The 20435-nt window shown below is 55.1% G+C and overlaps 7 protein-coding genes across 7 annotated transcripts; 5 read left to right on the top strand and 2 right to left on the bottom strand.

The window, feature by feature from the left end:
• The first annotated feature begins 1427 nt into the window (after nt 1–1427).
• On the top strand, nt 1428–3176 carry EV422DRAFT_514841 (uncharacterized protein). The gene has a single exon (XM_053069275.1). It carries the CDS (start codon nt 1698–1700, stop codon nt 2904–2906), a length of 1209 nt encoding a protein of 402 aa, XP_052929437.1. The 5' UTR covers nt 1428–1697; the 3' UTR covers nt 2907–3176.
• A 1517-nt stretch (nt 3177–4693) lies between these two features.
• Nucleotides 4694–6076, top strand: EV422DRAFT_563781 (uncharacterized protein; the record flags this gene model as incomplete). The annotated part of the gene is made up of 1 exon (XM_053072108.1): nt 4694–6076. The coding sequence occupies one exon, from the start codon at nt 4694–4696 to the stop codon at nt 6074–6076; it is 1383 nt and encodes a 460-aa protein (XP_052929436.1).
• Nucleotides 6077–6172: 96 nt separating this feature from the next.
• On the bottom strand, nt 6173–11145 carry EV422DRAFT_600759 (uncharacterized protein; the record flags this gene model as incomplete). Its single annotated transcript, XM_053073686.1, has 14 exons — nt 6173–6536; nt 6614–6699; nt 6787–8213; nt 8292–8403; nt 8487–8575; nt 8648–8691; nt 8758–8813; nt 8901–9064; nt 9136–9209; nt 9276–10039; nt 10112–10378; nt 10459–10603; nt 10884–10987; nt 11041–11145. 14 exons carry the CDS (start codon nt 11143–11145, stop codon nt 6491–6493), a joined length of 3483 nt encoding a protein of 1160 aa, XP_052929435.1. The 3' UTR covers nt 6173–6490.
• A 1558-nt stretch (nt 11146–12703) lies between these two features.
• Nucleotides 12704–14288, top strand: EV422DRAFT_503306 (BUD22-domain-containing protein; the record flags this gene model as incomplete). Its single annotated transcript, XM_053068334.1, has 4 exons — nt 12704–12829; nt 12913–13149; nt 13226–13902; nt 13970–14288. 4 exons carry the CDS (start codon nt 12704–12706, stop codon nt 14286–14288), a joined length of 1359 nt encoding a protein of 452 aa, XP_052929434.1.
• A 231-nt stretch (nt 14289–14519) lies between these two features.
• EV422DRAFT_549747 (cytochrome c/c1 heme-lyase) lies at nt 14520–15304 on the bottom strand (the record flags this gene model as incomplete). The annotated part of the gene is made up of 2 exons (XM_053071731.1): nt 14520–14942; nt 15179–15304. 2 exons carry the CDS (start codon nt 15302–15304, stop codon nt 14520–14522), a joined length of 549 nt encoding a protein of 182 aa, XP_052929433.1.
• Nucleotides 15305–15752: 448 nt separating this feature from the next.
• On the top strand, nt 15753–17956 carry EV422DRAFT_147712 (uncharacterized protein). Its single transcript, XM_053064864.1, has 6 exons — nt 15753–15925; nt 15991–16082; nt 16293–16454; nt 16560–16705; nt 16761–17152; nt 17225–17956. Exons 1-6 carry the CDS (start codon nt 15832–15834, stop codon nt 17866–17868), a joined length of 1530 nt encoding a protein of 509 aa, XP_052929432.1. The 5' UTR covers nt 15753–15831; the 3' UTR covers nt 17869–17956.
• Nucleotides 17957–18316: 360 nt separating this feature from the next.
• Nucleotides 18317–20326, top strand: EV422DRAFT_514823 (TLD-domain-containing protein). Its single transcript, XM_053069274.1, has 3 exons — nt 18317–19441; nt 19525–19648; nt 19723–20326. Exons 1-3 carry the CDS (start codon nt 18386–18388, stop codon nt 19896–19898), a joined length of 1356 nt encoding a protein of 451 aa, XP_052929431.1. The 5' UTR covers nt 18317–18385; the 3' UTR covers nt 19899–20326.
• Nucleotides 20327–20435: the final 109 nt, after the last annotated feature.

Below are 20435 nucleotides of genomic sequence, written 5' to 3'. Positions count from 1 at the left end.
ATGGATCTCCGCACACAAACAAGTCCTCGTCTTCTCCTCCGGTCCCCGAAGGCAGAACCATTACCAGAGAGGTGCACCTATACCGCAAGTGCTCGGGTGTAACTAATCGACCCCCAAGGGACCCCCACTAGGTAGGGCACGGGCCCAATGCCGTGTTGTCTGAGTGCTTCAGTGAAAGCCAGTTGCTGAGGAAAAAGTGAGAAGGGAACGGCGAGCGAGGTATCTTTTATAGACGATTTTGGACTCGCGTTTGCACCTTGCGCAGAGCCTGCATGCAGGCTTGACGGCGGGTGGAACAGGCTGGATCCATGGAGGGGAGCTGGTAGATGTGTGGGTGTCTGCAAAAAAGAATGCACGCAGGGATTATCCCCGCTGCGACCCTCCCTCGCCTTCTGCGTGTGTCTGCTTACCTGTTGGGGGTTGATTTCTTCTCGCGGCGGACCCAGGCGTGGCCCCTTTCTACGTAAGTGATGTGGACAAGAATGCACGCAGGGAAAACGCGTCGCTGCGATTCTTCCACAAGGGAAACGCGTCGCTGCGATTCAACCGTCAAGCGTGACAATCTACCGCCAGGGCAAAAGAGAACGAATCAAAGAATCCAACAGGCGGGAAAAAAGGGATCAAAATGCTTGTGAAGAACTGAAATATGTACAGGGACCGTTGAGATATTGTGACATTGTCTGCACAGCGTCCCTTGATCGGGAAGCCCAACGCTTTTGCAGCGGACACGATGTGAATTGAACCCGTATGAAAGAACCTTCTCTTGCCAGTAATCTTTCTCGGGAAGGTCGCTCATCCCTGGTGGACCCGGTGAGGCACAGAAGGAGTCCGACTTCATCCCTGACATTCTGCTTTGTGTATTGGTCAACGATTACCCCATTGCAGGGCTCATCCCTGCTCTCAAAGAGTTCCCATGGGTGCTCTTTCCCTCCTTACGGCAGCGACGACCCTTTTTCCCTTGCAGGTATTCCGCAGGGGTTCATGAGCACACTTGAACGCTTCTCTAAATCACGAGGAGACGCACTTTATTCCCCAGTTTTGATATGCGTTGCCGAGCAGTTGCTGTGTTGGCTCTTGCTGTCAGAAAGCCTACACATCTCACATTGGGCGTATGGTGACGGGATTCGATGTGGAGTGGTGATGGTCCTCTGCGAACATGAACTAAGAAGTACGAGCACAGTGATGGATGCGAAAGGGGCTACCCGTCGTTGAGAAATTATGAAGTTCCATCCATGGGCTTGTTGCTCGAGAGTTGACCCTTGGTACCAGGTCCAAGGGTACCTCGAGAGTTGACCCTTGGTAAAAGGTACTTCTCCCTTGGAACATTCCAAAGAGATAACCCTTCCGTGACGCGTCCTGACTTCCAACTCCGATGTGCTTTGGCCTTTCTTCTGGTCTTTCTATTCTTGGCTACACCGGCCGCAAACCCTCAAACGACAGCGCGCCCCATTGTAGACATCACGAGTTGAGGTGTCGCCGTCTTGCTCCGCTGGCCGCAAAAGAGCCGACGAGCGCTTTTGTTCTTGGCCGGAGACTCTTAATGGCGACCTTGTGCGGGGCCTCCACCTTGTGCTTTTCACTTTCAGTGACAACCAGCTTTGGCTTCCCCGTGCCTTTCAAGGCATCACTCTCTATCAGTGCTGAACGTTACGACTCTTCTCGAAGCCATACAAAATCGTTCCTTCCACCACATAGCCATGGGCCAACTACTCCCTCCACCGTCGGCAGCAAGGCCCATCCGCACCTTCTCGAACACCTCCAACTCAACAACCACAACAACCGACGCCTCAACATCTCCCACCAGCCCCACCTCCTCCGCAAGCTCCTGGCGCTCAGCCGACCTCGCTCCAGGCCCCGTGCCCCAATTCGCCACTTACTTAAACTCCCAAGGTGTAATCCCCATGCCAACCACCCTCAACTCCCGAAGGACGCCGACGAGGCTGACGATGGGCGACGAACTCGCGATAGAAGTCTCGGGCTCGGTCGTGCGTGGACGGCGCGTAGTTGAGGGCGTGTATGATGCAGTTCGTGAGGGTGAAGAGCAGGAACAGGGTGATGAGAGTGGGTTGTCGCTTGGCGCTGTTGTGCTTGCGACGGATGGGATAGATATGGCGGCGTTGGATGGGTTGTTGGAAAGGGCGGCGGCTGCTGCGGCGGCGGCGTGGGCCGAGGTGGGAGATGAGGATGAGATGGAGGTGAACGATAATGATAATGGCGAGGTATATGTACATAGGCCTGCCATGACTACCGCGTCGCATACGTCGTCGTCTGGGGAGGAGATGTACGCGGAGCTGGCGTTTGCGGACAGCGTTGGGGGCACACATGCCGCACATGGCGGAATGAGCGGAGATCCAAACGGAGAGGCCGTGAGCAATTTGCTGCGGTACGCGCATTCTATGGCTGTCGTGGCGGGCATGCATCGCCAACGACCCGCCCCGCACAGGACCGCGGTACCCAACACGCACCACCACCGTCGCTCCACAGCCCGCTCACGCACTTCTAGTCGCCCGGTAATCATCACCGTCCCATCGCCAATAGACCGCTCCAACATCTCCATCAACTCATCGGTCTCCCCATCCTCCTCCTGCTCCTCCGCCGTAACCATTCTCCCAACACCATGCCCAACATCCCCCATCCACGCCGTGCCATCCCCAACCACCACCTATTACACCCCCTTCCTCCGCACCCTCATCACCCCCCTCCCAACCTTCCTCTCCCACCTAACCCACTCACATGCCGAATCGGCCGCCTTCGCGACGTGTTTCGAGGAAAAGCTTGGGATGGTGTGTGAGGCGGCGTTGGATGCTGATGGGGTTTTTGTGGGGAATTGGGAGATGAGGGAGGATCTGGAGGCGTTGAGGGAGGCGGTGGGTGTGCTGAGAGGGGTGCAGGCTGTGGGGAGGTGAGTGGGGGAAGGTGGAGGGATGTAGAGGTTCTGGACATGTTAATGGCGTAGATATACTGTAGATGCAGACAGCGAATGAATTTAATGTTGAGACGGCGTATGCATTGAGTTTATATCCTAAGTCTATCTTTCGGGTGGCATTCATGCATCAAATAAGCGGCATGCTCGCAACAATTCAGTATACATGACACCCGCAGAAAGCGTACGAAGATGCGTTGCAGAACAGCGAGGTTTTTAGGGAATTCGTCGACCGGGCGTTGGAGGCTGTGGGGCGTGCGCCTGAGGGGGTGGATGGTGCGCCGTGAAATGAGACGCAAGGAGGAAGATTGCATCTGAACATAGCGGCTTGCTGCGTTGCAAGTGATATTAGCCCCCGCCGTGCATCAGCACTCAAGGCTGTCACGATTCTAAAAGTCAGCCAATGGAGCAACACAAACAGGGAAGGGTAAGCATATCTGCCTCACGGGATACAATAACTTCCGGAAGTGGGAGGTTATGTATGAAGTTCCGGCAACAACCACTGTCGGTGGATCGTGCATTCGGCCCACCTTGACGGATGTTATGTTGCACTGTACATGTGACAACTACCTCGGCACAATCGAGAACACCTGCAAGCCTACGTATCTCCCAGCCGGTTGCTAGGTTGGGGCGGACGCGGCTTCACTCCTTGCTGATATCCCAGTTCCGGTAGGACATCAGCCGCCTTGGGCAGAGACGGAAGCGCAGGATTGCAACGATCCCCCCACACAGCTTGAGGGAGGAAAAGGTTAGAAACAAATTGAGGACCTCATTAGAACTAGACTGGTTATACTATTCCCAAGCGGAGCGTCTAAATGAGGTGATTATGATACCAAGCCATCGTTCAAGTTTCTATGGGAATATCATCAGACCAAGTCAGTAAGGGCCGACCCTGCCATAAAATCTTCTGGCATGCTGTGGTTTGCACCCTCCCTCCATTATAAGCGGCTTCCGCATAGCCTCCTTCCCCAAACTGCATATGGTGAAGCAAGCGATGGCAAACGGTCCGTCCAACTACGCCGTCCTCAACAAACACACGGATGATAGGGGCAAACGCTGACCGTTGCCAACCGCACGTTCTCGTGATTTGAGGTGAAGATAGGCTGGAAGAATACGTTTGCAGATGCCTTCCATTTCTGGCTTCCCACTTATCCATCGCGGCCATCAGATCGTTAAGCCCGCGTAGACGCCTCTTCAGTTGCTGCCCACTTCCAGCGTCGTTGGCACTTGCCGAAGCAGGTTGTGTACGGGCGTAGGGATGTCTTCCCTCATCGCGAGATCGATCCTGGAAACGTCCTCTTCGCTTGGGTGATGGAGAGTTCGACTGACGCCTTCGCCCCTCCTTGCCCAAATGCACACGACATACCATCATGAGTGCTCCCAACCGTTCTGGGGGTTCCGCGGCCCCATCCACAAATGTTGGCCAGATCACGTACCATAAGCAGCATTTTCCATGCTGGAGTTTCTTTAATTCCAAGAAGATATATACTTAACGCGGATGAAATTGACGCAGCGTTCACGGCGGCGTTGGCAGCTCCTACAGTCTTCCTCAAGCAGCCGGCGGCGATATGCTCCTGATGGGTGAGTCGAAGCGGTCCTTGCTGCTGCTGCCCGGATGTGAGATCGTTTGGGCGAAAGGTGAAGTGGATTCTGTAGGGAGAGAGGGGACGCTTTGTGGAGTTGTGAGACTTCTCCCAAAACTTGTTAGGACAGAGTTGGCCTGGAAAACAGCCGGCGTTCATCCCTCCACCGCTACCGACTTGACTAGCAATGAAGACCACCGTCGGCAACGCCGCCCTCGTCGTCGTGCGGTCGGCCCGCCGCAGTCCCATCTTGCAACGCTGCTTCCACGCCACCGCCGGGTCTTCGCAAGCCCGACTCGTCGACACCTCGCACCCTTTCTACGCAACGGCCAGCGCAGACTGGACCGCCCTCTCACTCAATCACCCGCTTCTGCACAACCAGACCGGCATTCGCATACACCTCGTCGGTATCCACCACAGCTCGCCCGCCTCCATAGACCGCGTCAACAGTGTTATAGATCATGTGAAACCCGCGGCGGTGTGCATAGAGACGGATAAGAGCCGTATGGACCTCTGCGTCGCTAAAGCCGCCGTAGTACTACGCCCCTCCGATGACCCTCTCTCAGGCGGTGTTGATATGCGGATACCGCCTCGATTACGAGGCGTCCAAACCATCATATCGCCCTCCGGCCCAAACTCCTCCGCCTCGCCAGCCTTCGCCAACCTCACCCCAAAAGACCATGACACCCTTTCCCGCCTTGGCCTCGACCCCGCCCTCCATCTCTCCTCCGACCACCTCCATTACGGCCTCGAAATGGCGGCAGCGATTCACTCCGCCCTCCGCCACTCTGCCATTGTCCGCGCTATCGACATCCACCCGAACGTCCTTCGTAATAACCCGGCTCATTCACAGCTCATTGAGAAACTGATACGGCGGTATAGACTTTTGCCCCCGTCCTCGCGGAAGGCGTCGGCGGTGGGAAATGCGGTGTTTTGGATTATCCAGAAACTCGCCTTTGGGTGGCGGAGGGATGTAGGCGCCGAGACGAATGCGGACCAGACGTCGGTGCGGGATCATGCTATGTACATGCGATGCTGGAAATCCTTCTACCCCAACCCGTACTTTTGGTGGTTTGAGATTAGGAACGCGGGGATGGTTGAGCAGTTACGAAATTGCGTAAGGGACGTGGCGATCGCTTCAAAGATTCTGACTCCCGAAGGCGTCGAGCAGCGCGGGGTTGAGCGGCCAACGATCGTAGCAGTCGTCGGCAAAAGCCATGTGTTCGGGATGGCAGAGCTCTGGGACCATTTTGCCGCGACTGAGAAACTGAAATGGAACCCCTCGCGCGACGTCGTGGGTGCGCCGTTGGTTGGGGAAGATATTTCTTCGCTGGATGAGCTGTTGAAGGCTGCGGATATCGCTCGCAAACAACCAGTGCCTGTGCAGAGGACCGTGAAGGTGGCCGAGGAGATTGTGCCGGCGGATATGCGGCGTGGGGTGCGAATTGCCCCATCTGCGGGGGAACCAGTATCACCACTACCTCCGAAGCGCGGCAGCCAGGTCGCACCGCCGCCGCCGCCGACCCGTTCTCCGCCGCGTATTCCCACCGGACTGAAGTATGTCGATTAGGGCTTTGCGTGCTCGGGGAATCTTTTTGGTATCTCGACAACTGGCTCTTCGGATACTTCTGTTGAGGTGGGCTCGCCGACACGTTTTACGAGTCGTTATCATCACCAACTACAGTATCCGTATGTCATTATTGTATACATCGAGTCGGGTTCATAATTTACATGCTTCTAAGATAGAATAGATAGATGGGTACATGACACATAAAAATATACAACAAGGTTTGATACCCTACACAACACCGGTATGGTACATTCGTCAAAGCCAAGGTCCCAACGTGTCCATTCTCTCCACATCTGTTCTGCCTCGCACCCCATGTGGCCAGCCAAAAGAAGGGTATAATGTGCGCACACACGCACACAAGCCAGCCGGTGCCGAAACCCCGCTCCGCGACCCATACTCGAAAAGCCGACATATTCACCACGGATCCTCATCATCGGAGGTCTCATCAAACACCGGAGCGCTGGAACGCAAAGTGCAGAACGAATTAACACATATGGTTCACAATACAGAAAGACTGGTGGGTCCAGGGGTACGTACCTGACTTCATCCTCCGTATCCCCCACCCCAAACCCAAGCCCGGAGATGGAGGAACGGGTGCTGGAGAGGAGGGCTGAGGCTGAGGACTGTTGTCAGGTTACATGAATAATTTAGCGAATGAAGAAGGGTGTTAATGACGTTGCGATGGAGATCACGCCGTATGGGAAACGTACCGCATCAATAGCTTTCATAAAATCTTCCACCTGCCCCTTAACCGACGACGATGCCACTGGTTTCGTGTCCCCACCCATATCAGCCGATAAGGGGCCTGCTTTCTCCTTCTGCGTACCCGCCGCCGCCGCACCACCACCACCGCCAGTGTCACCCGAAGCTGAAGCTGGAGCAGCAGCAGCAGCATTCTCCGCCCTCCGCCGCTTAACCATCTCCACAAACCGCTGCAGATCCGGGTCTTGTTCTGCTTCGGCTAGTTTGCGGTCTGTTTCTGATTCTTTGGGGATTGGTTGCGGTTGTGGTTGATCGTCTTTCGTGGGGGTGGTGGCATCGTCCCCTCCGGCCTGTCTACGATTATCCTCCACATCCCCACGCCCAACACCCCCCGCACTACCCCGCCCACCCGACCCAACAGCCCCAACACCCCCAGCAGCCCTCCTCTCCCTCTCCCCCCACTCCCTCTCCCTCGCCCTTTCCTTCCGGTCCAGCTCATCCAGTTCCTGTTGTCGGGCGAGCCGTTTGGCGATTTGCGCGGATTCGAGGGCGAGACGGGATAGACGGTCGCGTTCTTCTTTCTCTGCTTCGGCTTGTTCGCGGGCCCGCTTTTGTTCGGCTTCGGCTTCAAGGGCGAGACGGGTGCGTTCCTCTCTTTCGTTTGCGGCGGCTTCTTCTGCGGCACGGCTTTGGGCTTCGAAGGCGAGGGTTTGGGCTGCGGCTTCGGATTCGAGTTTTTGGCGGTCGAGTTCTTGTTCTTGGCGCTCTTGTTCTTGTTGTCGTTGCTTCTGGTGGACATCCGCTTCATTGCGACGTTGGTCAGCAGCCGCGGCTTCCTCCCGCTCACGGCGCGCCACATCCTCCCGTTTCCTACGCTGAGTGTCTTCCTCCTGATTGCGTATGTCCGCAGACTGTTTCAAACTTGTGCCAAGACGAGACACTCCCACATCATCCGCATCCATTGTCGTAAGCCGAGACGACGGCGCCACAGTCGCCGCACGCACACCCCCGTCATCCCGCACAGCATCACTCCCGCCTCGCACACCCTCAACCGCGTCCAGTCCCTTGCCCACACCCCCGTCACCCCCATCGAAAACAACCAACCCCAACGCCCCCGCGTCAATCCTCGCCACCACCTCCGAATCCAACCTCGGTACATACGCCTCGCCCCAACGACCCCCTTCACCACCACCTCTCTGTGGACTCAACCCTCTCCGTGGACTCGACGCCCTCGTCAAGACATCCTCGACGTTCGGTACCACGCGTCGGTGCGGATCCCGATGCGTATCAAAAGTCAGTGAGGGGGCTGTTAGGGGGCGGAACGTGTCGTAGGTGAAATCTAGAGCGTAGGAGTCGATTTCGGGGTGTGAGCGGTGGTTTATTAGTGTGGTTGTTATGGGCGGGTAAGCGTCCGGAAGTGATTTGCTGTCGAGTGCTGTGTGGACATCCCACGAGGGTCAGAGGTGAATCCAGTGCGCAGGATGGGTCATGTGAAGTCGGGGAAAGACCGTACCTTCACGGGTATGATGCAACAACAACCTCAACTCAGCTGTCTCGCGGCGCATCTGTTTCACGGTGAGGGTTTTTTCTTCGTTTTTGCGGGTTAGGTGTTCGTTGCGGTTGATCTACCAAGTGCGAGACGTTCAGCAAAGTTGTTTTCTGAATCATGTCATGTCACTGGTGCGGGTTGACTTGCTTGGGTACATACCTCCGCATCAAGCTTCATAACCAACCCCTGACACTCCCTTTGCCACCGTTGCTCGGAACGGCGGTACTTTGCTAGTTCTTTCTTCACCTCTACGATCAAGTCTGACTATCTCAGTCATCCAATCCTGGATATCTTTCCACACATCTGAATAGGCGCAGTACCTTCTTTTCGCTGTAATGCGGCCTTTTCGGCTTTCGTGTGTTCTCTGTATTGAATGGAACTTATAAGAATGGCGCTGATGTGAAAGACATGGATGATGGAGAGAATTTACCGCGTGATTTTCTGCAGCTCGGCTCGAAGGGATACCATGTTCGGTTGTAGATCCGTCTACATGGCCATGCGGGAATCATGTAATTGCTCAATCAGTCTCGCCTCAACACATCCACGCCCGCCAAGAAGCGCAAGAGAACTTACCAAAACCTTCCCCTCCTCTACCGCACCACCCTTCTGCACCTGCAAGCCCCTGATAAGCTCCCTGGCCTCTGCAAGCTGCTTACGTGCGTCCTCCGCGTCTGTTCTCGCATGTATCATCTCGCGATTATGTTGATCTAGTTTTTCTTGGAGGTGACGGCGGTCGGCTGTCGTGCGGTTCGTGAGAAAGTTAGAGAGGTGGATTTGGAAAGGGAGGGAGGGAGAGGGATGGGTTTACCATCGAGTCTAGCACGCTCGATTTCGATGGTGGTTGAGTTTTGGTGGTGTTCTTCACTGGAGTGTTTGCCATAGCTACCATAAAAAAAGTGTATCAGTCATCAAAGCTGGCAACCATCTCGACGCAGGCCCCACACCTACCCCTTAACCCTCTCCTCAAACACAACCCTCAACCCCCTCAAACTCTCCACCTCCCTCTGCGCCTCGTCACACCGTCTCTGCAAAGCATCACGCTCCAGCCGGACCTGCTGCGCGGCAAGATCAGCCTGCGTGCGGAGAGTGGTCTCTTTCATCACGGCAATGTTGGATTCTTCGAGGAGGCGTTGACGGAGTGCAGTGTTTTGTTCGGTGATTTGCTTTTCACGTTCCGCCATCCTCATCCTCTCCTCCTCCACCGCCACGAAAACCCTCTCCTGCAATTCCGCCTTCTGCCGTTCAAATCCCGCCTGCAAAGTCTTGATCTCCGCCTCATATCGTTTTCGTTCCTCCATCCGCATCTGCACAAGCTCAACGCCACGAAACTCCGTCAGCCGCTGCTCCATCTCGCGGTTCGTTCGGGCGTCCAGATCTTGTTGGTATCGTAGCATCCGCTCTTCGAGGGCGAGGGTGTGCAGTTTGGTTTGGTGTTGGGATTTCATCTCCGCGTGTTTGTCGGCGTCTTTTAGGCGGTATTCGAGGGTATCGAGGGGTGAATGGTCGGTTTGGGTGGACTGGGAGACCGGTTGGAGGTCGCCGAGGCGAACCAAGCTAGCGATGAGGTTTACTAGGAGTGCTGCTTTGTTTTCTGTGCGGCTGTGGTCATGAAGACGGTTGGAGGGCTGCTCCATTAAGTCGCGTAGTTGCCGATAGAATGGGGTCCGTTGGTCCAGATGCAATGCCTGCATCACATCCTCGTCCGACAATATCTGGAATTCAATCCTGGTTAAGCCCCCCATGCACATCCATCCGTTTGCCTTGCAATTGTCTCCTCACATTACCCCACTCGAACTCGAACCAACAAATCCACTCTCCGGCAAAAACACCGACAGCGTGAAATCAAACCCGCGATGCTTCAAATACCCCTGCACCAGATTATCCAGAACCTGGTACAACAGCCGGCCGCTGGGTTGCTGTAGGGACGGATCTGCATAGAGCGGGTTTCCGAATGCTTTTGGGTGCGCGAGACCGTGTGCGGGTGGGAGGCTTGGCGGGTTTGCGTGGACGCGCATTTTGAGTTCTGCTACTATTTTGGCGCGGAGTTGAGACTGTTGAAGCATAGGAAAGTGTATTTGAGTGAGTTTCGGAGTGTACGTGGGAGGATGGGTAGCAAGGAAGCCCTTCTCACCTTTAGCTTGTCAGCGACGCCAGCGGAGCGCAGGGTGTCGAACAGCCTTGCGCGCAGCTCCTGCCTACTCATTGTGCCGGCATCGGAGAAGCGTGCGGGCGCCGCTAGACCCGTGGAGGCCATTGCTTGGAGGAAGAGAGGCTTTCTAAGTTCAAATAAGTGCCTTGCTCTGGGGTTGTTGGTGGGCGCTCGTGGCCTTCCTTCCGGGCGAAGAAAATCGGGAAGAAAGGAGAAGGGAGCGAGTGACAGGATTCGCGTGACGCTCTCGTTCGAAGTTTCGGACATCAATCGGACAACGCGAAGGGAGCAAAGCCCTCCTCAGTCCTCATCTCCGCCCGGGATCACTGCCCCTTCCGGTTGAACTTTCTCGCCTCTGCCCGAGCCAGCGGGTTCGGGTACAGATACACACGTACTCCGGGACTCACTTCTCTCCCGCCTGCGGATCCCGGAACCCATGCATCAGCTCTACGAAATCCGTGTCATTCCCCTCACCCGTGAACGGGACGCTAACGTCCACCTCCGGTACGTCCTGTTTCACCGACTCCATAGACGGTTCAGGAACGAGCTCCCCAACCAATGTACCTGCAAAAGCGGTCCGATGCAAATGAAAGTGATGGAATTGTACAACGCCTTAATAGCCGAGGGGTTCGTGGTACTGTTCATCTGCAACTGGAGGGAGGTGGGCATGTGCTTACCTTCAGGCCTGAGCAAGGGTGGATGGGCTATTGCAGATTTGCGTTGTGCAGAAGGAGGGAGACGGGGCGGAACTTGCTGGATGGTTTATGTATCAGGTTCCTAAACGTTTGGTTGGTGTCGAATGGTGGACGTATTGTACGACTTGTCACTATAAGCCGTTTGCTTCATGGTATTTACGAGAGAGCGGAAGAATGTGAGATATGACTACTTAAACGTCCTCTAAATGCTTCCTAGGCTTTTTCGCTAGTTTCGCCAGAAGATGCTCAAACTCCCTCCCTCCATAGGTTACAAACACCCATCCCGGCAGTTCTCGCACGGGTCGAATATCCTCAACCCTCCCATTTCCGGCGTTAGATTCCATATATCCATCCGCGCAATCTCGCAAAGCTCTCCCAGAGGCGAGGCATGCCCCTCACAAACACTACCAACACCGTGAAAACCAACACACCCACCAAGACCCCGAAGAAACCGCCCATAAGCAAAACCCCTTTCAACGGCTCCCAATACATCGGACATCTCTCGTAGTTCCCGCCCTCGGGTCCACAATAACCCTCCCGCGAGTTGTCGGCTAGAACACTAGGGGTGGAAGATGGGTTGAATAGCCAGTCGCGGGAACTATGTTCTTGGTAGATGAACATGTTGAAGGGCTTCGGTACTTCGGAGGTCATCGTACGCATGTCCCGGAAGATTTCGCCTCCTCCAGTGTATGTCAAATCAATGCCACATCGTCTTCACGGCGGCCCTATCGCATACACTTTCGAACAGCATCGGGTCGTAACACACCCCCGCGCCTTCATACAACCCCCGCAACTTCTCAAGCCCGAAGCCGGGCAAGGCAATACCACCCCCGTATTATTCCCTATTCCTCGTATGCTGTACATGCATCTCAACAGGTGTATGGTGTTCGAGAGCGTATGATAGCTGGCCGTGCGAGATGGCGCTGAGAGCGGGACGAAGAATGTAAAGAGGGAGAGAGGGTTAGGCCGTAGAGGTACCTCATGACGGTGGGAGGGGGGGAGCCAGGGTCATGAGGTACCTATACGGGCCCATTCCTTGCTGTTGTTGTGAATGACGAGCGGGCATTGGTGGAATGATTGCTTTTGCTCGGAAATATGGGTTGTTGGAGTTGTTTTTGGTGGGAGTGGTCGCTACTGGGCTGTTCAGTAATTCCGACCTCGCAACTCGGTGTGCGTACGAATGCCGGCGCATCACTTGAGCAATGTCGCAGCTTGTAAGGATTGTCGCTCGCTTGCACAGTAATATTGCGGACATATTTCGACCCATTCTTCTCGAAACGCGTGCGAGACGTGTTGATGATCACGTCAGCAGGCCTAGGCGCAGGTTCGATTCCCACTACGGGTCGGTTTCTCTTTTTGCGCTGTGTTCCGTTACAGGCCTCTCTACGCGCTGAACTTGCTTCCAATTTGCGGTTTTTTCCCAACAACCTTCTTTGCAAACCTCGTGGGTGCAACTTGGCCATCTAGTTGTCGGCCGGCTCAGAAGCACCATTCAGTATTCTGATAAACAGGCCTGGTATCGCATATCGAGAATGTCACCACCAGAAGCTGTTCCAATGGAAGTTGCTTCTACACCTGCGTCCAATGCAGCAACAACAACCACCCAGCCTCACGAACCAGACTGGGACAAGCTGGCGGACAAACTGCGACGGAAGTTGGTGAGTAGGTCTCAAACGGCCCCTGGGGCTCTATATCATAGACCCACTCGAAAGTTTCGCTGAGAACACTCCATTCTCCCCAGCACCATATCCAAGTCTCCCTAAAACGCTCCGGCAAAAAGGGTAAAGCATTCGTCCTGCGCGCCTTGCTCAAGAAGGCTAGGTTTTATCGACATAAGCTGGACAATCCGCAGAAACCGAAAGCGAAGGATGACGGAGAGGAAGAGGACGAGGAGGAGAAAGCGGCAAAAGCGCAGGCGGTGAAGGAGGAGTGGGAGAGGCAGTTGAGGAAGTTTGAGGAGCAGCTTGATGCGCTGAAGGTGTGTATCCACCTGTTCAGAATTCCATCAACGGAGATTATGGCTGAAGGTCCTTTTCGCCGCTTTTTTGGAATAGACGCTAGATACAGCAACGCTCCTCCAATCCACATTCCTATCAGCGCTCAAAAAGAGCACATTACCCGACACCGACCGGCTGATAGGATACTGGGACACACGAGACGGTAGCGGCGGAGTCGAAGGAGCAGCCGAGGCCGACTCCGACGCAGCCGGCGAAACACATACCCCTCGCACGAAATCGACCGACCCACAACGCTCACTAACCCCCCTGGAGCAGCGAATAGCCACCGCTGCACCCGTCGAAGCCGCGGTGAAAGAAGCGATCGAGGACCTGTTTGTGATCATCACAGGCCGGACGTCGACGGGGGCGAGGGCGGTGAAGAAATCGCAGTTGGCGAAACAGGCGAAGGAGAACACGAAGACGAAAACGAAGACAGATACGGCGCTGAAAAGGAAGAGAGGTGTGAAAGACCACGATGACGATGGGGATAGTGACAGCGACACCGCAAAGAGACGCCCGAAACTCGCCTCGACGTTCGTCACCGCCCTCGGCGGCGGCGACGACAGTGCCGACGAAGACGCCGCCGCGAACGATTCGGACGATTTCAGCATGTCCGAGTACGGCAGCGACGCAGCGTTCAGCGGCGACGAGAGCGATGCGTGGGAACAGAACGATAAGAAGCTGAAGAAGGAGGTTGTGAAGAAGAATAGGCCGGGGCAGCAGGCGCGGAGGGCGTAAGTATTCAGTCTCCCTGTTTTTGTGGCGCCCGTGTTCCTTATCGATCATCTCTCTTCACCACAGACGAGCCGAACGCCAATTCGGCAAAAAAGCAAAACACATCCTCTCCGGGAAAAAGTCCACCACAGAGCACTACGAAGAGAAACGGAAAGCCACATTCAAACCCTCTCGCGGGGCGGCCGCAAAGACTGATGTGCGACATCACTCATACCAGCGACCAGCCACTGGGGAATCAGCAGCACCGGCGAAGGGGAATACGAAGGCGGAACCGCTGCATCCGTCGTGGGAGGCGAAGCGGAAGGCGAAGGAGGCGCAGACGGCGGCAATGGAGGAGGCGAACAAGAAGGCGAAAAAGATTGTGTTTGACAATGATTCTGATTGATGAATGGATGGGTCAAGGATGGGAATGGGAACGGGATTATTGTAGAGTAGAGTAGAAGCGATAAGTTATGGATGGGTGGGTAGGGGTAGTTTTGAACCGGCTGGGGGCGAAGCGCTATACGATGATGATGATGGTGGGTCTTTGGTTCGTAGGCCGCAATGCGACATGATTGGGGCGGTGAAAGAGCGCAATACAAAGTTGTTCTACGTCTCTTCCTATCTCCCAACGCCTCTACCACAACCCCGTCCCCGTACTCCACCACATCCTAAACCTATCCACCACCCCCTCCACCGACATCTTCGGCCTCACATCCAAGAAAAAGCTCGCCTTCCCCTCTCCCCCCTCCTGCGCTCCCGAATAAAAATCGATAACATACTCCACCGTCGTCCCACATCGATCCACCGTCCAATCATGCCGATCGAACGGTAATGTATACCCCATGAGTTGGCGTATACGTGCTTTGGGCGTGTATTCTTTGGGCTTGCCTTGGAACTTGACGAGTTTGGGCTGGGCGCAGGAGGTTTGATGGAGTTTTTCCCACAGAAGGATTTGACGCCAGCATTGTTCGTTGACGGCGTTGTGGATGGGGATGACGACGCCCATGTCTTTCTCTTGCGGGGTCCAGTTTTTGCGGCGCATGGCGTTGAAAAACATCTATGAGACGAGTCGAGGCAAGGGGTGTTTTTGATGTGAGATGTGTGTTCGCCTCCGACGTACCATATCTTGAACACAGTCCAACCCTGGCGGTGCAATCCTGCAAGTAGCTCCCACTGTGAAGCCCTCGACAGAGGGGATGTCCGCACAGCAAAAGCGGCCGACCTCCCCTCAAGCCATTCAACCACATCCATCTACATGTCCTCTTCAGTAAATTCTCGATCGTCCGTACACACCTGCTCACTCGGATAAACCCAATTCTTCCCCTCAAACTTCCCCCCCATCGGTATCGAACTTTCCTCCCTGTCCGTGCTCAACCGCTCCTTCTGCCCCGGGCTCGGCCGCTGACTCAGTGGCGGCATGTTGTTCTTCTCCGCTAGTAGCTCCTGTTCCTGCCGTTCAGCGGAGTAAGGGCATGACTCGGCTTGGAGGCCGGCGTAGGGGGTTGCGGGAGTGCTGGGTTGTTGTAATGGTGCGGTGCTGGTGGTATGGGGGACGGGGCAGGAGGTGGCGCTGGAGGTGGGTGGGATGGGATGCGGTGCTGCTGCTTTGCTGTGCTGGGAGTGATCTATAGGACATTTGTCCGCGGATTCGGTTGCGACGGCCATGGTCGAAGTTCTGGTGGTGCTGTTTTTTGGGATGAGTGGGAGGAATGCGCTCTATCTCTACTCTAACTACTGAAGCGAGGATGTCCGGTTGCCCTGTGCCGCTTTGCTTGTCGGTTGCGAGGGTGACAATAGCGTCGGGGTTTGTTGTCGAGACCCGGAATTGTGATGTTCCACTTGGAAGCAGAAGCTTCTTCAGACTCTGCTTCAGACTCCAGAGCTTCTCAACCCAGTGACAGACGCGTTGTCTGCGTTGTGGGATTGACGCTTTCTCAGGAAAACAAATGTCCGCGACGACAGCTGCAGGTCCAGACTCCAGCTTGCTCACTGAGGAGCTCGTCGTCTATGACGGGTCGCCCCTCGCTGCGTACTTTCAAGGTCCGTAAGGAGGTTTGAAGCATATTCCCCAAGGCGCATCCGCGAAGTGACGCTTCCTTCTATAGAACAAGATGCTTCGGAAATCGCGTTACCGGACGATACACAGCCTTCTACATATGAGCCCGGCAACATAAGCGCACGAGATTGGGAAGGGGAGGTGTGGGATGCGCTCTGGCCGGCCAACATGTAGCCCACACGTACCGGATTCTCACTCGATCACCGCTAGTAGGCGAACGGCAAGTCAAACTCTGGAAAATCAACAAGGACGCTATCGGACGAATATAGGCAACGGATATATGACTTCTTGGTCGAAGAGCGGTATCGGCGAGGAGGACCCGTGTCGACGCGGCACGAACATGGCCGGAAGCGCATGGTTGTCTCGTCAAGAGCGCTGGGGGTTCTGGGCACTATGATTTTCGGCTTCGCGTGGTGCTTCTATGCGCGGAGATGGAAAGCTGTTCGACACTTGGTGTGGCCGATGACGATCGGTATTGTGGGGCTGGGTATTGGAGGATTGTGGGATGCATGGGTAGGCAACCAAATCGATCCTGTCACGCCTCGCTGGGAGTAATGGAAGATTGCCTAAACACCGAACGGTTGCTGTGCTTGTCTAACTGAATCTTCTCGTTGGCAGCATCGGCAACGGATCACCTCGTTCCACAACCGCATACTCGACCACCTCGAAAGCTTCCTAAGTCGCCTAACAAACATTAATACCGCATCACGAAAAGCCATCCGCTTCATCCAAGAAGTAGAACTCGTGGCCCGAGGGTACAATGTGTAAGTCATCATATATATTCTCACACCTATGCACCGACTCATGTCTTGTCTTTAGATCTCAGACCCTTCCCCCCATCACGCGCATCGAGCAAGCAACGACTGCGAAGCGCCTGTTACAGCTCCGGCAAGCGTTGCATGTCTCACTATCTGCTGCTTCTACCGCTTTGCAGGAGTTGCATTCACATGTGAAAGGCAACCCTGCTGTTGGATCCAGCATCCCCGGCTATGTAGCGCCAAATGATGTCCTCTCGTTGTCGCTAATCAAAGGGCAAGCCGAAGAGCTGGAGGAGACCGTGGTAGAAGTGTTGGCTGCCCTTCTTCTGGGGTGTCCCACCGAAGATGGCATGACTGAGCAATGGAGCGCGATCGATGATGAGATGGTGAAAGTAGGACGCGTCATAGCGGACGAATACCCGCTTGTCATACAGACGATGGAGAGGGAAGAAGGTATAATGCAGTCTTTCACGCCTCTTTCGGTGGATTCACATCGGGGCCATCTCACACGGACGCTTCCCACAGGACTGATCTCATCCGCCCCACCAACCGCCGACGCAAAAGCTGCCTCCAACCCACCCCCACCCTCAACCACCGCCCCCTTTCTCACCCACGCCACAATCCTCTCCCAAACCCTCCATCAAATGAAACTGAAGCTCCTCGTCTGCATCCAAGATCTCCAGCTCACCACCGACCCACCCACACAGCAAACCATCGACGTATTTACATCCCGGCTGTCCACGCTCGACAACGATTTGGAGCGTCTGCGGAGTGGGTTGGCGGAGACTCGGGATGCGGTGGCGATGATGCTGGATCCGGTGACGGTGGATGTAAAAATTGGTGGGCAGGGCCTGCAGAGCAGTGAACAAATTGCTGCTGAAGAAGGGGAGGAGTTGGCTGTGCACGATGCGGTTGAAGTTGTTGGGCTATGTGATGGCGATGCTGGGGTGTGGGAGGCGAGTGGAGGTGTGGGGGAGAGAGAGGGCGGGAAGGCGAAGACCAGCCGAGAAAGTCGACTGAAAGCGCAAAAGACGAAGCGTGCTGTCGACGCAAAGGTGAAAGCGGACCGTGAGGTTCAAGCTACGCTCATGAGTGAGCTGAAGACGGTGCTTGAAGGCCGGGCGGCGGTGGCGGGTCCTGCTCCTGCTGTAAGCAAGGACGGGACATGAGCCCCTCAAGTGGAATAGCCCCGACTGTAATTACCTACTGCCTCATCGCGGACCATAGGGTCGGCGAGAATACAGATCATTGCCGGGGACGGACGGCAGGATGGCGCTGGCAATGTAGACATCACGCAACAGGGGACATATGTATCGGTGTCATCGATCGAATACATGTTTCGCGTTAGCGCATTTCATGAAACTCTAAAGTGCTGGGTTCACGAGGATGGGATCTCTTTATCTCATGGAGAGAATGAATGCGAAGACTTTGGCTAGCTATCAAGGCAATCTGCCTTCGTATGGTCAGCAATCGGCCATCTGTGTCTGGGGAGCAATCCGAGCGACGATGCGACGTGGAGATTGACGCGTGATAGCGACGCCGTCCGTCGAGTGCTTACGTGATCATGCAACGCGGTCCTTTGAGACGTCATCCGCTTGGCTGGCGACGCTCGAACGGAAACCATCCACCCCAACCGGCCTCGAAGATCTACCCTACCCACTTTGAAGTGCGATAGTAAGCAGCAGAATGGGGCAAAGCGCAAGCTCTCACTCAGGGTCTGCCACTTCGCCGACCGCCGCGCTCAAGTGGGCCTCAGAAGCCGAACGTGAAGTTTTACTATCTCTGCTGCGAAATGCTTCAGCCTCCGCCGCGAACGAGGGAAGTCCTCAAGCACCGAGTGCATCAGTATCTTCAGCTATATCCCAAAGCATCCCGGAGCGCTTACGGAAAGCAGTCGCCGAGTTCGCTGTTGCACGGTCTGGCACGGCTACGAAAGGGATCGTCACCATGACCGGGTTGGCGACTGCTGCCAGGATTTTGTTATTGGGGGATGCCTCGGAGAAGCAAACTTTCGTCAACACCTATGCAGAAGTGAACCCAGGTGTCACCACCAAGGGATTGGTGGAAGACATTGCGGCTGGAGTGGGGCTCTTTGCGAAGGATGGAAAAGCCGGGGCCGACGGGAAGGTGTATTCTCCGACCGAACGATTCGTCACCTACCTACTGGGAAGTCTCGCCCCAAAATCCGATAAGTCCGCCGCCGACGCTATATTCTCATCTGAAGACACCCCGACGAGAAACGCGGAAATCCCGCCGCTTTCATCCTTCCAACAATGGTTCCCACAATCATCGCTGCTCCAGGAACTATGGACGAACCTTTTCCAATTCGCCTTCCTCGGAACCCTCCCCACCACCCTCCCAGCGCTCACATCAACCCTCCTAACAATCGAAGACCGCTTCATCCTCTGCACCTCCCTAGCCTCCGAGTTCAAAGGCGCCAAATCATGGCCGTGTCTCTTCTCCACCCAAACAGACGGCGCAAGCTGGACCGTGTTCGCAGGAAAAGTGCAGGAACAGGGGTCGGTCTTGTTCGTAATTAGGGATAAAGACCAGAATGTGTTTGGAGCGTTTGCGGCTGAGGAGCTTGTGCCGCGGCCCAAGTTTGTGGGCGACTCGCGGACTTTTGTGTTTACGTTGCGCCCGCAGATTGGGGTGTTTTCGCCGGCGGGGTATAATGCGAATTATCAGTACTACAATACGGGAGCGGCGACTTTCCCGAATGGGATCGGGTTTGGAGGGCAGGTGAGGCGAAAATGTATTGCTGTGGCAACCGTCGCGCGGAGCACATTGTGCTGATTCGGGTCGTGAATCCCTCGCAAACCCAGCTGGACTATTTCGGCCTCTACATCTCCTCAACTTTCGAAAACGGACATTCGAAAGCATCCCCACGATCCTCCACCTTCGACAGCCCTCGGCTCAGCGCCAAAGAGGAGTTCCAAATAGATTTCGGTAACTAACATGTGCTCTCACGCTAGCTATCGACGCGCCATCCACTCAAAAAACCTTCCCTTCGCCTCGTTTAGTCGAAGCATTCCTAGTGAAACCCAAAGAAGTCGACGACCGCCTGATAGATCCGAAACTTGCCAAGAAATCGATCCTCAACGATGATGTGGCATCCTCGCTACTTGAAATGTCGGGCAAGAGGATGTATTCGAAGGAGGTGCAGCAGGATCGGGTGGAGGAGGATGAAGAGACATGAGGGCGATGGCGACAGAGGGCGAGGGTTGAGCTATTTGTGTTTGTTTGTTCGGCAATGCCGACGACAGGCGATGAAGGCGTTTCTCCCTCTGCTCCGTATTCGATGTCAACGACAAAGGGGCAGAACCATTCCCCTTGTGTCCCGTGCATTGCAAAGAGAAATGGTAGCTAGCTCCTTGAAGCGATCCGTGCAGACGTCCTCGGCGACGCCTGCAAACCCATTGCCGAGTACGCGAACGTGGGTGCCACCAGTTCAATACTTGTACATAGGGCTTCCCCCTGCCTAGCTCAATGCCCATTTTGTGTACATAGTTACCTCCGTACAACCCCCCGTGCAAAGGCACCAAGCTTCCCTTCAAAATAGCGCCATTAATGATAGATAGATACATGCAAAGTGAAATGGCAAGTGGTACGCAAAAACGTCAACGAACCGCCGTTGTGACTGCTCTAATCTGTATACATGCTCGCGGGATTGAGGTGTGTGCTATCAATCTAGCTACTTCGCTAAACAGATGGGATGCTGCTATTCAAGGAGATC

The sequence above is a fragment of the Fimicolochytrium jonesii genome (genome assembly GCF_025526975.1).
Source record: "Fimicolochytrium jonesii strain JEL569 chromosome Unknown EV422scaffold_2, whole genome shotgun sequence".
NCBI lineage: Eukaryota > Fungi > Chytridiomycota > Chytridiomycetes > Spizellomycetales > Powellomycetaceae > Fimicolochytrium > Fimicolochytrium jonesii.
The sequence above is the reverse complement of the archived record's forward strand: the minus strand, read 5'-3'. Positions and strand labels throughout refer to the sequence as shown.